Raw genomic sequence first — 14,774 nt, forward strand, 5'->3', positions numbered from 1 at the left:
AAACAAGATTCTGAGATGATGCAAGGCTTGTCTTAATAACACTGTCCACAAAATGGCTGCTTCCTGCTTATTATAATTATGAATCCCCAGACTGAAGGAAACAAGATTCAAATAATTTATATAGTGTAATTTAAGTTCATTTTGCTTGACTAATGTGATAAATAGGATTTGGGTGACGGGTCCCCTTTAAGGGGAGATATGATAACTATGTATAAATATAAGAGGATCATATAATAATATCTTTAATGCTTTATTTACCAGTAGGTCTTCCCAGCTGACACAAGGTCACCCATTCCGATTAGAAGAAAAGAGGTTCCGCCTAAATATTCGGAAGGGGTTTTTTACAGTGAGAGCTGTGAAGATGTGGAATTCTCTCCCTGAATCAGTTGTACAGGCTGATACATTAGATAGCTTTAAGAAGGGGTTGGATTGCTTTTTAGCAAGTGAGGGAATACATGGTTATGGAAGATAGCTCATAGCACAAGTTGATCCAGGGACTAGTCCGATTGCCATTTTGGAGTCAGGAAGGAATTTTTTCCCCCTCTGAGGCAAATTGGAGAGGCTTCAGATAGGGTTTTTTGCTTTCCTCTGGATCAACTAGCAGTTAGGCAGATTAAAAAAAAAAACGAAAAGGTTGAAGATGATGGACGTGTGTCTTTTTTCAACCTTACTTACCATGTTACTATGTTACTATGAGCCATTATTGAAAAAACTCCTATTAATGCAGTACAGTACATTTGGAATGCATGCTTGTTATAGATGTAATTAGTACGTTTAGCACACATATTTGGCACTTTTTTATTTAAATAAAAGGATATGATATGTTTAGAAATAGTGATAATCTTATATTGTAATCTTGTATAGTGTGATTGATATAGATATATTTTTAAAAAATTTTGCTTTGAGAAAGAATTTGATATTAGTAAAGTTGTGATATTTATAAAGTTGTGAAAACATCTAAGCTTTTTTAAATTAAGAATTCTGGAAATACCAAACACACCCTTGTTTTAAAATGATGCTGTTATTATTTAGTACAATTCGACACAAGGCATACATTATACTGCTTCTTCTTCCTTTAGCCACAATGGAAAAAGGCAATCGGAACTCAAAGTGGAAACAGCATAAAGCATAGTAATATCTACAGTATATATATCTATATACACAGATAAAAATGTGGCAAAACTCTTTGCTGGCAAGGACAGCCTGAAGTCTTGAACTCATGGACATCACCAGATTCTGGGTTTCCTCCTTTGTAATGCTCTGCCAGGCCTTTACTGCAGCAGCTTTCAGTTGCTGTTTGTTTGTGGGCCTTTATGTCCGAAGTTTAGTCTTCAATAAGTGAAATGCATGCTCAATTGAATTCAGATCAGGTGACTGACTTGATCGTTCAACAATATTCCACTTCTTTCTTTTAATAAACTCCTGGGTTGCTTTTGCCTGCATGTTTTGGGTCATTGCCCATCTGTATTATGAAACGGCCCCCAATCAATTTGACTGCATTTAGCTGGATATGAGCAGACAGTGTCTCTGAACACCTCAGAATTCATTCGGCTGCTTCTGTCCTGTGTCACATCATCAATAAACACTAGTGTCCCAGTGCAACTGGCAGCCATGCACGCCCAAGTCATCACACTGCCTCCACCATGATTTATATGCTTTGGATCATGAGCTGTTCCACGCTGTCTCCATATTTTTTTCTTGCAAACATTTTGGTAGAGGTTGATCTTGGGTTTATCTGTCCAAGAATGTTTTTCCACAACTGTGCTAGCTTTTTTAGATTCTTTTTAGCAAAGTCCAATCTAGCCTTTCTATTCTTGATGCATATGAGTGACTTGCACCTTGCAGTGCACCCTATGTATTTAATTTCATGCAGTGTTCTCTTTATGGTAGACTTGGGTATCGATATGCCTACCTCCTGGAGAGTGTTGTTCACTTATTTGGCTGTTGTGAAGGGGTTTCTCTTCACCATGGAAATTATTCTGCGATCATCCACAAATGTTGTCTTCGGTGGATGTCCAGGTCTTTTTGCGTTGCTTAGTTCACCAGTGCTTTCTTTCTTTCTTTGTCATGATGTAACAAACTGTAGATTTTGCCACTCCTAATATTGTAGCAATTTGTTTTTTCTGTTTTTGCAGCATAAGGATCGCTTGTTTTATCTGCATGGAGAGCTTCTTTTAACCACATGTTGTCTGTTCACAGCAAAATCTTCCACATACAAGCACCCCTCTCAAATCAACTCCAGGGCTTTTATCTTCTTCATTGATAATGACAGAAAGAAGGAATGCCCACACCTGCCCATGAAATAGCCTTTGAGTCAATATATATATATATAATACAAGACTGTACTCAACCCATTTATGGTTGCCCTTTTATTGGCCACTACTGGGATCATCTGACTATAGCTGAAAAGGGTGGGAGCTACAACATGGCGCTGACCACTAGGGATGACGCGGACTGTTCGCCCGCGAACTAATTCGCGCGAACATCGACTATTCGCGTTCGGCGAATGTTCGCGAACGTCGCGCGACGTTCGCCAATTTGGGTTCGCCTTAGCTGGCGCTTATTTTTGCCCTCTCACCCCAGACCAGCAGATACATGGCAGCCAATCAGGAAGCTCTCCCTCCTGGACCACCCCCACACCCCCTGGACCACTCCCCTTCCATATATAAACTGAAGCCCTGCAGCATTTTTTCATTCTGCCTGTGTGTGCTTGGAAGAGCTAGTGTAGGGAGAGAGCTGTTAGTGATTTGAGGGACAGTTGATAGTAACTTTGCTGGCTAGTAATCTACTTGATACTGCTCTGTATTGTAGGGACAGAACTCTGCAGGGATTTGAGGGACATTTTAGGTTAGGTAGCTTTGCTGGCTAGTAATCTACCTTCTACTGCAGTGCTCTGTATGTAGCTGCTGTGGGCAGCTGTCTGTCCTGCTGCTGATCTCTCATCTGCATCTGTTCTTCAAACAACTGCCACCTAGCTGTCTAAATATCAATAATAATACCGTCTCCAGAAACACCACCCGAGTGACGTTTTTCAAGCAGCAATAATATATTCCGTATCCAACGGCTGTAGTGTATACGTTGCCCTTGCAGGCATTATTTGCCCAGTCTTTAACCAAGTGCCACCTAGCTGTGTGAGCTTTTTCACATTCCGTGTCCAGAAACATCACCTGAGTGACGTAGTGTGATTTCTGCCCTTTACAGCACAAAACGCAGCGCTGTGTCAACAATGGATTTTTCAGATACATTTTTGCCCTTGATCCCCCTCTGGCATGCCACTGTCCAGGTCGTTGCACCCTTTAAACAACTTTAAAATCATTTTTCTGGCCAGAAATGTCTTTTCTAGCTTTTAAAATTCGCCTTCCCATTGAAGTCTATGGGGTTCGCGACGTTCGCGAACTATTCGCATGTTTTGTCGCAAGTTCGCGAATATGTTCGCGAACATTTTTTCCGCCGTTCGCTACATCCCTACTGACCACTGATCCTCTATACTATTACAAGAAGTACTCTGCAGTCAACCCATTATCAATATATTTAAGAGAGTGAGATATTTTGTGCTTTAAGTTACAAAAAATGCCCTCCCCTTGTTTGTCCATATATTGCAATAGTAAGTTGCAGGCACAACTTAGTTCCTCTGTTAAATGTATAAATATATAATGAAGCAATAGAATGCTTAATGAATCAGATTAAAGTTGACTTTAGACTGGACAGACATCTCCCATAGATACCATTATAATTAAATATTATAATCAAAATTTTGAAAAAATATTAAATTTGTCTCTGTAATAATAAACCAGTATCTTATACTTGACCCAAACTAGGATATATTAATGCTTATTGGAAGCAAATTATTGGTTTATTTAACATTTACATAATCTTCTAGTAGATAGTTATAAAGATCCAAATTATGGAAAGATACATGTGTGTGTGTAGATTAGATCGATAGATAGATAGATAGATAGATAGATAGATAGATAGATAGACAATAGATAGATAGATAGATAGATAGATAGATAAACTAGGAAATAATGTTAACATGAAAGAACACAATATATATTTAGTTTATAATAAAAATAGTGGTAATAATGGTAGTGAAAGTTACCTTAAAGGTGAACCACCCCTTTAAGAATAGATGTTTATAACATCTTATTCTAAATTCTTAATTTAATTATTGCAGTTATTATTTATATATATCAAAGTTGTATGTTTAGTTAATTTCGAAATATCATCTATACGTACATGTAAATGTTGATCAATATTAGACACAGTAATAAAGTGGATGATCCATTGCTTCGGCTCATTTTCGGATATCTGTCTTCCAGGTTTGCTGCCAACCTTATCTCTGGTGTGCTGGATTACAAAACCATGCTGGATTCGTAAGTGACATTTTTTTCAGTTGTTTAGAACCTGGATGACATCCATGAGTTTTTCCTGAAGCACTTATGTTAAAATTATTATTATGGGGCTGTAATTGCCAAATGATTTACTGTAGTTCCACTATCTCTATCATCTTCTATACTGTAGGATTTATTTTTTTCATAGTGCTTAAAATTGCTTTTGTCTTAAGCGGCTAAAAAGATTTTTAGATACATGTTTACACATATTTGTAACTACAAATCTTAAACTGTACTCAAGCATTAAATCAATAATTATTCCTAAAGCAAACACTGGTAAAGGGGCAACTTCTCCATAATGACATCCCTGGTGTGCTTATGTGACAGATGAACACTTCGCTATAGAGAGAAATGAATTAATGGATAATGAGCTGTGAAAACAGCATGGGAAACTGTCCACTGTCACCAAGAAAAAAATATTATTGAATGGAGTTAGCATGCTTGAAGTACAGAGTAAGATTTATTTGTAATTTCTACCATTTCTGCTGTAGAAACAGCATAAAATAATATGAACCAAGATATCAGAGAACCTGCATTACATTCTAAAATGAACATTTAAAAAATTGCACTTAGTTACTAATTAATTCTTGTAGTTCTAATCTACTCTACTCAACTTTAGTTGACCTTATTATAATACAATGCATACAATAAAAGATACATCTGGCATTATTTATGTGCATCTATAACATATATTGTTACACTTATATGCTTTTTTATTAGGCAGGATCTGCCTGTTGATTATGCTCGGGGTCAGCTTTCAGGACAACCTATGTGTATGAAACAGTACTATGGTCTCTTCTCTTCATACCGCCTTCCAGGAACCACCAAAGATACATTAGTGGCACAGGAAAGCAGAATCATGCCTGAGCCTGAACACATTATTGTTGCATGTAAAAATCAGGTGTGTGAATTGTTGTGTTATTTATATATATATATATATATATATATATATATATATATATATATATATATATATATATATATATATACATATAATACTCATGGTATATACACAAGCAAATTATATTAAAGAACTAATTTAGAAGCTGGTTTATGGGCCCTTGGCATCAGGTTGTCTAGTGGGCCTTACCTACCTGGTCTGACGATGCACAGTAACCAATCAGGTATTTGCTTTCAGAGAAAATAACAGTAAATTCTTCTTCTGCTGATAGGTTACTAGTCGGGAGGCATAATAAACCTATTATCACTTCTGTTTTTTTACATGCCTTTTTTATTTAATTTTGTCCTTATGTATGGTGATTAGATGTTTGAGGTGTCTTCCTCAAGCTGTAGGATGTTAAAAGTCCTTTTGAGGGCCTGTCCCAGATACAGAACAACAAGCTTCCCCTGTGCCAGAGCACAACCACACCATCCTGCAGTACAGCTTTCAATTAATAAATACATGGGGCCAGATTCAGTTCAGTGAAAAAAATTAACTCTCAATTGATCACATGAAAAATCAATTTCCAGTTTCAGTGTTTTGACTTCAATAGACCTCAATAGAGTTTTCATGGGATAAACCGTGAGATAAGGTGTTGAATAGGGATGTAGCGAACGTCGGAAAAAAAGTTCGCGAACATATTCGCGAACTTGCGCAAAAACGCGAGCGGTTCGCGAACGGTTCGCGAACCCCATAGACTTCAATGGGAAGGCGAACTTTAACATCTAAAAAAAAAATTTCTGGCCAGAAAAATGATTTTAAAGTTGTTTAAAGGGTGCAACGACCTGGACAGTGGCATGCCAGAGGGGGATCAAGGGCAAAAATGTATCTGAAAAATCTGCCTGTGTGTGCTTGGAAGAGATAGTGTAGGGGGAGAGCTGTTAGTGATTTCAGGGACAGATGATAGTAAGTTTGCTGGCTAGTAATCTGCTTGATACTGCTCTGTATTGGAGGGACAGAAGTCTGCAGGGATTTGAGGGACATTTTAGCTTAGGTAGCTTTGCTGGCTAGTAATCTACTGTTCTCTTTAAACAACTGCCATACGTTGACCTTGTAGGCATTGTTTGCCCAGTTTTTTTGGACGCAGCCACTGAAGCACAGTTGCCAGAAAAAATATGCCATATAAATGCTGAAAATAGTCATTTTTCGCCATACGTTGACCTTGTAGACATTGTTTGCCCAGTTTTTTTGGTTGCAGCCACTGAAGCACAGTTGCCAGAAAAAATATGCCATATAAATGCTGAAAATAGTCATTTTTCGCCATACGTTGACCTTGTAGACATTGTTTGCCCAGTTTTTTTGGTTGCAGCCACTGAAGCACAGTTGCCAGAAAAAATATGCCATATAAATGCTGAAAATAGTCATTTTTTGCCATATACGTTGAGTCAACGTATGGCAAAAAATGACTATTTTCAGCATTTATATGGCATATTTTTTCTGGCCTCTGTGCTTCAGTGGCTGCGGCCAAAAAAACTGGGCAAACAATGCCTACAAGGTCAACGTCGTTGACCTTGTAGGCATTGTTTGCCCAGTTTTTTTGGCCGCAGCCACTGAAGCACAGAGGCCAGAAAAAATATGCCATATAAATGCTGAAAATAGTCATTTTTTGCCATACGTTGACTCAACGTATATGGCAAAAAATGACTATTTTCAGCATTTATATGGCATATTTTTTCTGGCCTCTGTGCTTCAGTGGCTGCGGCCAAAAAAACTGGGCAAACAATGCCTACAAGGTCAACGTCGTTGACCTTGTAGGCATTGTTTGCCCAGTTTTTTTGGCCGCAGCCACTGAAGCACAGAGGCCAGAAAAAATATGCCATATAAATGCTGAAAATAGTCATTTTTTTGGTCGCAGCCACTGAAGCACAGTTGCCAGAAAAATTATGCCATATAAATGCTGAAAATATGCATTTTTTTGGTTGCAGCCACTGAAGCACAGAGGCCAGAAAAATTATGCCATATAAATGCTGAAAATATGCATTTTTTTGGTTGCAGCCACTGAAGCACAGAGGCCAGAAAAATTATGCCATATAAATGCTGAAAATATAAATTTTTTTGGTTGCAGCCACTGAAGCACAGAGGCCAGAAAAATTATGCCATATAAATGCTGAAAATATGCATTTTTTTGGTTGCAGCCACTGAAGCACAGAGGCCAGAAAAATTATGCCATATAAATGCAGAAAATATGCATTTTTTTGGACGCAGCCACTGAAGCACAGTTGCCAGAAAAAATATGCCATATAAATGCTGAAAATAGTCATTTTTTGCCATACGTTGACCTTGTAGACATTGTTTGCCCAGTTTTTTTGGTTGCAGCCACTGAAGCACAGAGGCCAGAAAAAATTAAACCAGTAGGGTTTGCACCCTAGTTTGTAACGGTGGCGGAGGGAGGAGGAGGACGCTAAAGGACAGCTGTGTGTGGAGTCATGAGGCTTGAAGAGAAGGACAGCTGCATAGAAGTCAGAACAAGTCTTCCGGCGTGCAGTAACCCTCCGAGATCCACCCCTCATTCATTTTAATAAAGGTCAGGTAATCGACACTTTTGTGACCTAGGCGAGTTCTCTTCTCAGTTACAATCCCTCCTGCTGCACTGAAGGTCCTTTCTGAGAGCACACTTGAGGCTGGGCAAGACAAGAGGTTCATGGCAAATTGTGACAGCTCTGGCCACAGATCAAGCCTGCGCACCCAGTAGTCCAGGGGTTCATCGCTCCTCAGAGTGTCGATATCTGCAGTTAATGCCAGGTAGTCCGCTACCTGCCGGTCGAGGCGTTCTTTGAGGGTGGATCCAGAAGGGTTGTGGCGCTGCCTTGGACAGAAAAACATTTGCATGTCTGACGTTACAGACTGGCCAAAGGGCTTTGTCCTTGCAGGTGTGCTCGTGGCAGGATTACTGGCACCTCTGCCCCTGGAATGTTGATGAGTTCCTGAAGTGACATCACCCTTAAAAGCATTGTACAACATGTTTTGCAGGCTGGTTTGTAAATGCCGCATCTTTTCGGACTTGTGGTATGTTGGTAACATTTCTGACACTTTATGCTTGTACCGAGGGTCTAGTAGCGTTGCGACCCAGTACAGGTCCTTCTCCTTAAGCCTCTTGATACGGGGGTCCTTCAACAGGCATGACAGCATGAAAGACCCCATTCTCACAAGGTTGGATGCAGAGCTATCCATCTCCGCTTCCTCATTATCAAGGACTGCATCATCCACAGTCTCCTCCCCCCAGCCACGTACAAGACCAGGGGTCCCCAAAAGGTCACCACTAGCCCCCTGGGAAGCCTGCTCCTGTTGGTCCTCCTCCTCCTCCTCCACAAAGCCACCTTCCTCCTCTGACTCCACTTCTGGCACCTCTCCCTGCGTTGCAGCAGGTGCCTGGGTTCGTTCTGGTGATTCCGACCAGAAATCGTGTGCTTCCAGCTCCTCGTCACGCTGGTCTACAGCCTCATCTGTCACTCGTCGCACGGCACGCTCCAGGAATAAAGCGAAGGGTATTAGGTCGCTGATGGTGCCTTCGGTGCGACTGACCATATTTGTCACCTCTTCAAAAGGTCGCATGAGCCTGCAGGCATCGCGCATAAGCACCCAGTAACGGGGGAAAAAATCCCCAGCTGTGCAGATCCAGTCCTACCACCCAGTTCAAAAAAATACTCGTTGACGGCCCTTTGTTGTTGCAGCAGACGTTCCAACATAAGGAGCGTTGAATTCCAGCGAGTCTGGCTGTCAGAAATCAAACGCCTGACTGGCATGTTGTAGCGCTGCTGAATGTCAGCAAGGCGTGCCATGGCTGTGTAGGAACGTCTGAAATGGGCCGACACCTTTCTGGACTGGGTGAGAACGTCCTGGAATCCTGGGTACTTGGAGACAAAACGTTGGACTATTAAATTTAACACATGTGCCATGCAGGGCACATGTGTTAAATTGCCTAGTCTCAACGCTGCCAACAGATTGCTTCCATTGTCACACACCACTTTTCCGATCTGCAGTTGGTGTGGGGTCAGCCACCGATCGGCCTGTGACTGCAGAGATGACAGGAGTACAGATCCGGTATGGTTTTTGCTTTCCAGGCACGTCATCCCCAAGACAGCGTGACAACGGCGTACCTGGCACGTCGAATAGCCTAGGGGGAGCTGGGGGTGCACAGGTGTGGAGGAGGAGAAGGAGGACCCAGCAGCAGAGTAAGAAGAAGAAGAAGACGAGGTAGAGAGCGATGGAGGAGTAGAGGTGGTGGCAGAACCGCGTGCAATCCGTGGCGGTGACACCAACTCCACTGTTGTTGTTGAGCTACCCATTCCCTGCTTCCCAGCCATTACCAAGTTCACCCAGTGGGCAGTGTAGGTGACATACCTGCCCTGACCATGCTTGGAGGACCATGCGTCAGTAGTCATATGGACCTTTGGCCCAACACTAAGTGACAGAGATGCGGTAACTTGGCTCTGCACATGTTGGTACAGGTGTGGTATTCCCTTTTTAGAAAAAAAATTGCGGCTGGGTACCTTCCACTGCGGTGTCCCAATTGCTACAAATTTGCGGAAGGCCTCAGAGTCCACCAGCTGGTATGGTAAAAGCTGGCGGGCTAAGAGTGCAGACAAGCCAGCTGTCAGACGCCGGGCAAGGGGGTGACAGTCAGACATTGGCTTCTTACGCTCAAACATGGCCTTCACAGAAACTTGGCTGGTGGCAGATGACTGGGAATGGGAACAGGTGGTCAAGGTGGAAGGCGGAGTGGAGGGTGGTTCAGACGGGTCAAGGAGAGCAGAGGTAGAGCAGTAAGATGCTGGACCAGAAGGAGTGTGGCTTTTAGTTTGCCTGTTGCCTTTGAGGTGTTGCTCCCAAAGTGCTTTGTGCTTGCCGCTCATGTGCCTTCGCATAGAAGTTGTACCTATGTGGCTGTTGGGCTTACCAAGGCTCAGTTTCTGACTGCACTCATTGCAAATTACAATGCTTTTGTCAGAGGCACACACATTAAAAAAATCCCACACTGCTGACTTTTTGGAAGTGTGCGATCTGGCGGTAACAGTAGAAGTTGGCGGCATTGGCGGCAATGGCGGGTGCGTTGGCCGGCTGAACACAGGTGCCGATACATGTTGTTGCCCTACTGATCCCTGCGGGCTGTCCTCCCTGCTTCTTCTAAGTCTTATTCTCCTACTGCCTCTCTGACTCTCCGTCTCTCCATCTGAACTACCCTCCTCTTGCTCTCTTCTACTAGGCACCCACAAAACATCAATCTCCTCATCATCATTCTCCTCAGATGCATCAATTTCTTCTGACACATCACAGAAGGAAGCAGCAGCGGGGACCTCCTCCTCATCACTCATTATGTCCATCTCTGTCGTGTTCTCTGCCAGAATTAAATCTGGTGTAAGGTCCTCATCTCCTTCATCTTCTTCTGGCAATAATGGTTGCGCATTACTCAGTTCAAGAAACTCATGGGAAAATAACTCCTCTGACCCCAGTGAAGAAGGGGCACCGGTGGTGGAGGAAGTGTTACGTGGGGTGGCCATAGCAGTGGAGGATGAGGAGGATGTTGTGGTAAAGTTAGAAACGGTAGAGGATGGGGTGTGCTGTGTAAGCCAGTCAACTACCTCTTCAGCATTTTGGGAGTTCAGGGTCATTGGCTTTTTAAAACTGGGCAATTTGCTAGGGCCACAGGATTGCATAGCAGCACGGCCCCTAGCACGGCCTCTGCGTGGCGGCCTGCCTTTGCCTGGCATTATTTTTTAAAAAACAACAACAACAACAAAAACTCAGTTGGTTTTTCTGGAAACGATAATACACACAGCTAGATGGCGGGTTGAAGAAAACAGTGTGCAAATAATGCCTACAAGGTCAACGTATACACTACTACAGCGGTGGATACGGATTACGTAAAATATATTATGGCTGCTTGAAAAAAGTCACTCCGGTGTTTTTTCTGGAGACGGTAATATTATGGATATTTAGACAGAATGTGAACAAGGTCACACAGCTAGATGGCAGGTTGAAGAAAACAGTGTGCAAATAATGCCTACAAGGTCAACGTATACACTACTACAGCGGTGGATACGGATTACGTAAAATATATGAATGCTGCTTGAAAAAAGTCACTCCGGTGTTTTTCTGGAGACGGTAATATTATGGATATTTAGACAGAATGTGAACAAGGTCACACAGCTAGATGGCGGGTTGAAGAAAACAGTGTGCAAATAATGCCTACAAGGTCAACGTATACACTACTACAGCGGTGGATACGGATTACGTAAAATATATTATGGCTGCTTGAAAAAAGTCACTCCGGTGTTTTTTCTGGAGACGGTAATATTATGGATATTTAGACAGAATGTGAACAAGGTCACACAGCTAGATGGCGGGTTGAAGAAAACACTGTGCAAATAATGCCTACAAGGTCAACGTATACACTACTACAGCGGTGGATACGGATTACGTAAAATATATTATGGCTGCTTGAAAAAAGTCACTCCGGTGTTTTTTCTGGAGACGGTAATATTATGGATATTTAGACAGAATGTGAACAAGGTCACACAGCTAGATGGCGGGTTGAAGAAAACACTGTGCAAATAATGCCTACAAGGTCAACGTATACACTACTACAGCGGTGGATACGGATTACGTAAAATATATTATGGCTGCTTGAAAAAAGTCACTCCGGTGTTTTTTCTGGAGACGGTAATATTATGGATATTTAGACAGAATGTGAACAAGGTCACACAGCTAGATGGCGGGTTGAAGAAAACATTGTGCAAATAATGCCTACAAGGTCAACGTACTGTATACACTACTACAGCGGTGGATACGGATTACGTAAAATATATTATGGCTGCTTGAAAAAAGTCACTCCGGTGTTTTTTCTGGAGACGGTAATATTATGGATATTTAGACAGAATGTGAACAAGGTCACACAGCTAGATGGCGGGTTGAAGAAAACACTGTGCAAATAATGCCTACAGGGCAAATAATGCCTAAAAGGTCAACTTATACACTACTACAGCGGTAGTAAAATAAAAAAAAGTAAAATAAAAAAAAAATGAATATTAAAAAAAAAAATTAAAGTTGGTGCTGCTGAACTACTAGGAGCAGCAGATTAGCACACCAGTCCCACTCCCCAACACTGCTAGACTAATAGCACTGGGCTCTTATAGTAGTAGTAGTAGTAGTAGTAAAACAACAAAAAAATAAATAAAAGCAGTCCTTACAAGGACTACTGTTATTGCAGCAGTCAGCAGATGAGATCAGAAGCAGGACAGCTGCCCACTGCAGCTACATACAGAGCACTGCAGTAGAAGGTAGATTACTAGCCAGCAAAGCTACCTAAGCTAAAATGTCCCTCAAACCCCTGCAGACTTCTGTCCCTCCAATAACAGAGCAGTATCAAAACGATTACTAGCCAGCAAACTTTCAACTGTCCCTGAAATCACTAACAGGCAGCAGCTCTCTCCCTACACTATCTCTTCAGCACACACAGGCAGAGTGAAAAAACGCTGCAGGGCTTCGGTTTTTATAGGGAAGGGGAGTGGTCCAGGGGAGAGCTTCCTGATTGGCTGCCATGTACCTGCTGGTCTGGGGTGAGAGGGCAAAAAAAAGCGCCAACAATGGCGAACCCAAAATGGCGAACGTCGCGCGACGTTCGCGAACTTCCGGCGAGCGCGAACACCCGATGTTCGCGCGAACAAGTTCGCCGGCGAACAGTTCACGACATCTCTAGTGTTGAAGTGAATTGCATCTCAATCTCGTCCATGGCTTTTCACGTCATAAACCTTTTTGTCAATGAACTGAATCTGGCCCATTATCGGCCTTTTGAGCAACTTTTTAAGAGCCGCTGTTGACTATTTTTCATGATAGTTGCTGAAAATTGTAGTTAAAGTCTCTGTCTATTGTAAACTGTGTATCCTCGCATTTGTCTTTATCCTGCCTTGAGCAGAGTTGTGTGTTAGTCTTTCTCCTTGTGTACAACTGAGACTGCTTCCAGGCTTAACTATTATAAATTATGTATTAGTCTGCATGTCTCTTGTGTATCTGTAATTCTGGATCCTACCACCATGTCTCAAAATTATTTATTTATCAATCAGCCTGTTTCCTTTGAGCATCTGAGCTCTGCCTTGTTAGTTATAAACTACTGCATTTGTGTGTAAGTCTAAATCCTGCTTTTACTTTTATAAATTATTTGTGTGAAATTTGTCTGCTTCTATTACATCTGGTTCCAAATTATGTTTCTGTCTAGTCTGTTCTATAGCACCACCTTCATTGGTCTTTATCACAAGACATTTTATGGCAGTGGCTAATGGAGTATATAAGAGCATTAGCTGCAAGGCATTCTGTTTAGCAAAATGTATTATAATGTATTTGCTGGTATTTTCTCACGAGAATCAATGCTTTATTAGTGATGCATTTTTCTGTAAATAGACTTCCAAATTATGTCATTCAGTGCAGGGTCTAGAAATAAATGACCATTGGCTTATGTAAAACAGTTGGTCTCTTTCATTAGAGTCTTCTTGACTATCAATAGTACATTATGTTGCCTTGTATTTCAGCTTTTATATTCAGCATAAGACCTTCTGAAAACAGAAGGTATTTACTTGCCTCGTGCCTTATACATAGCACTGCCTTAATACTAAAAATAAGAGTTTAACCCTCACACAAGGCATTATGGGCAGAGAAAAGCAAATCATTCCTTTACATCCCTTTGGCCAACTATGCATCCTGAACTGCTGGTTTTATAGCACAGATACAGCCTAATAGTTCTAGGGATGCATCGAAACCACTATTTTGAATTCGGCCGAACCCCCGAAACCTTTGCGAAAGATTCGGCCGAATACCGAACCGTATCCATAGCCTAATTTGCATATGCAATTTAGGGGTGGGAAGGGGAAAACATTTTTTACTTCCTTGTTTTCTGACAAAAAGTCACACGATTTCCCTCCCCGCCCCTAATTTGCATACTCAAATTAGGATTCGGTTCGGCTGGGCAGAAGGATTCGGCCAAATCCGAATCCTGGTCAAAAAGGTCGAATCCTGGCCAAATCCTGGCCGAATCCCAAACCGAATCCTGGATTCGGTGCATCCCTAAATAGTTCAGAACCATATTTCCAAACTTACAGACAGCCTGTTTCGATCTTGTTAGATCTCATCAGTGCAAGATATTGAATAAATTCGCCCATCACTACTTGTGAAGTAGCGAAGCAAAGAACCTAGCCTGTAATCAAGATTCACATAGAAGGCACCAAACAGAGTAAAGTTAAACAGAGGCAGCTTATTGTCCAAGATGTAAAAAGCCCTGTATGCTATCTACAAAAAAGGCTTTTTAACTTTACTCTGGTTGGTGCTGTCTATGTGAATCCTGTTGTTCAAACCTGGCCTGGAGTGATTGCCAAGTGACATGCACCTTTCACATTGTTTGCTATTAGTGAGTGCTGACTCACTAATGTATCAGTATCATACATCATCAATGTTTT

General features: G+C 41.7%; 1 protein-coding gene across 1 annotated transcript in view; it reads left to right on the plus strand.

Moving 5' to 3' along the window:
- The window catches only part of chat.S (choline O-acetyltransferase S homeolog), a 78,841-nt gene that overhangs the window by 45,758 nt on the left and 18,309 nt on the right, over nucleotides 1-14,774 (plus strand). The window contains exons 5-6 of the mRNA XM_041571160.1: nucleotides 4,320-4,373; nucleotides 5,112-5,292. Coding sequence (XP_041427094.1) covers nucleotides 4,320-4,373; nucleotides 5,112-5,292 — 235 coding nt within the window. The remainder of the gene's footprint in view (nucleotides 1-4,319; nucleotides 4,374-5,111; nucleotides 5,293-14,774) is intronic.

This window comes from Xenopus laevis, chromosome 7S (genome assembly GCF_017654675.1).
Source record: "Xenopus laevis strain J_2021 chromosome 7S, Xenopus_laevis_v10.1, whole genome shotgun sequence".
Lineage (NCBI taxonomy): Eukaryota > Metazoa > Chordata > Amphibia > Anura > Pipidae > Xenopus > Xenopus laevis.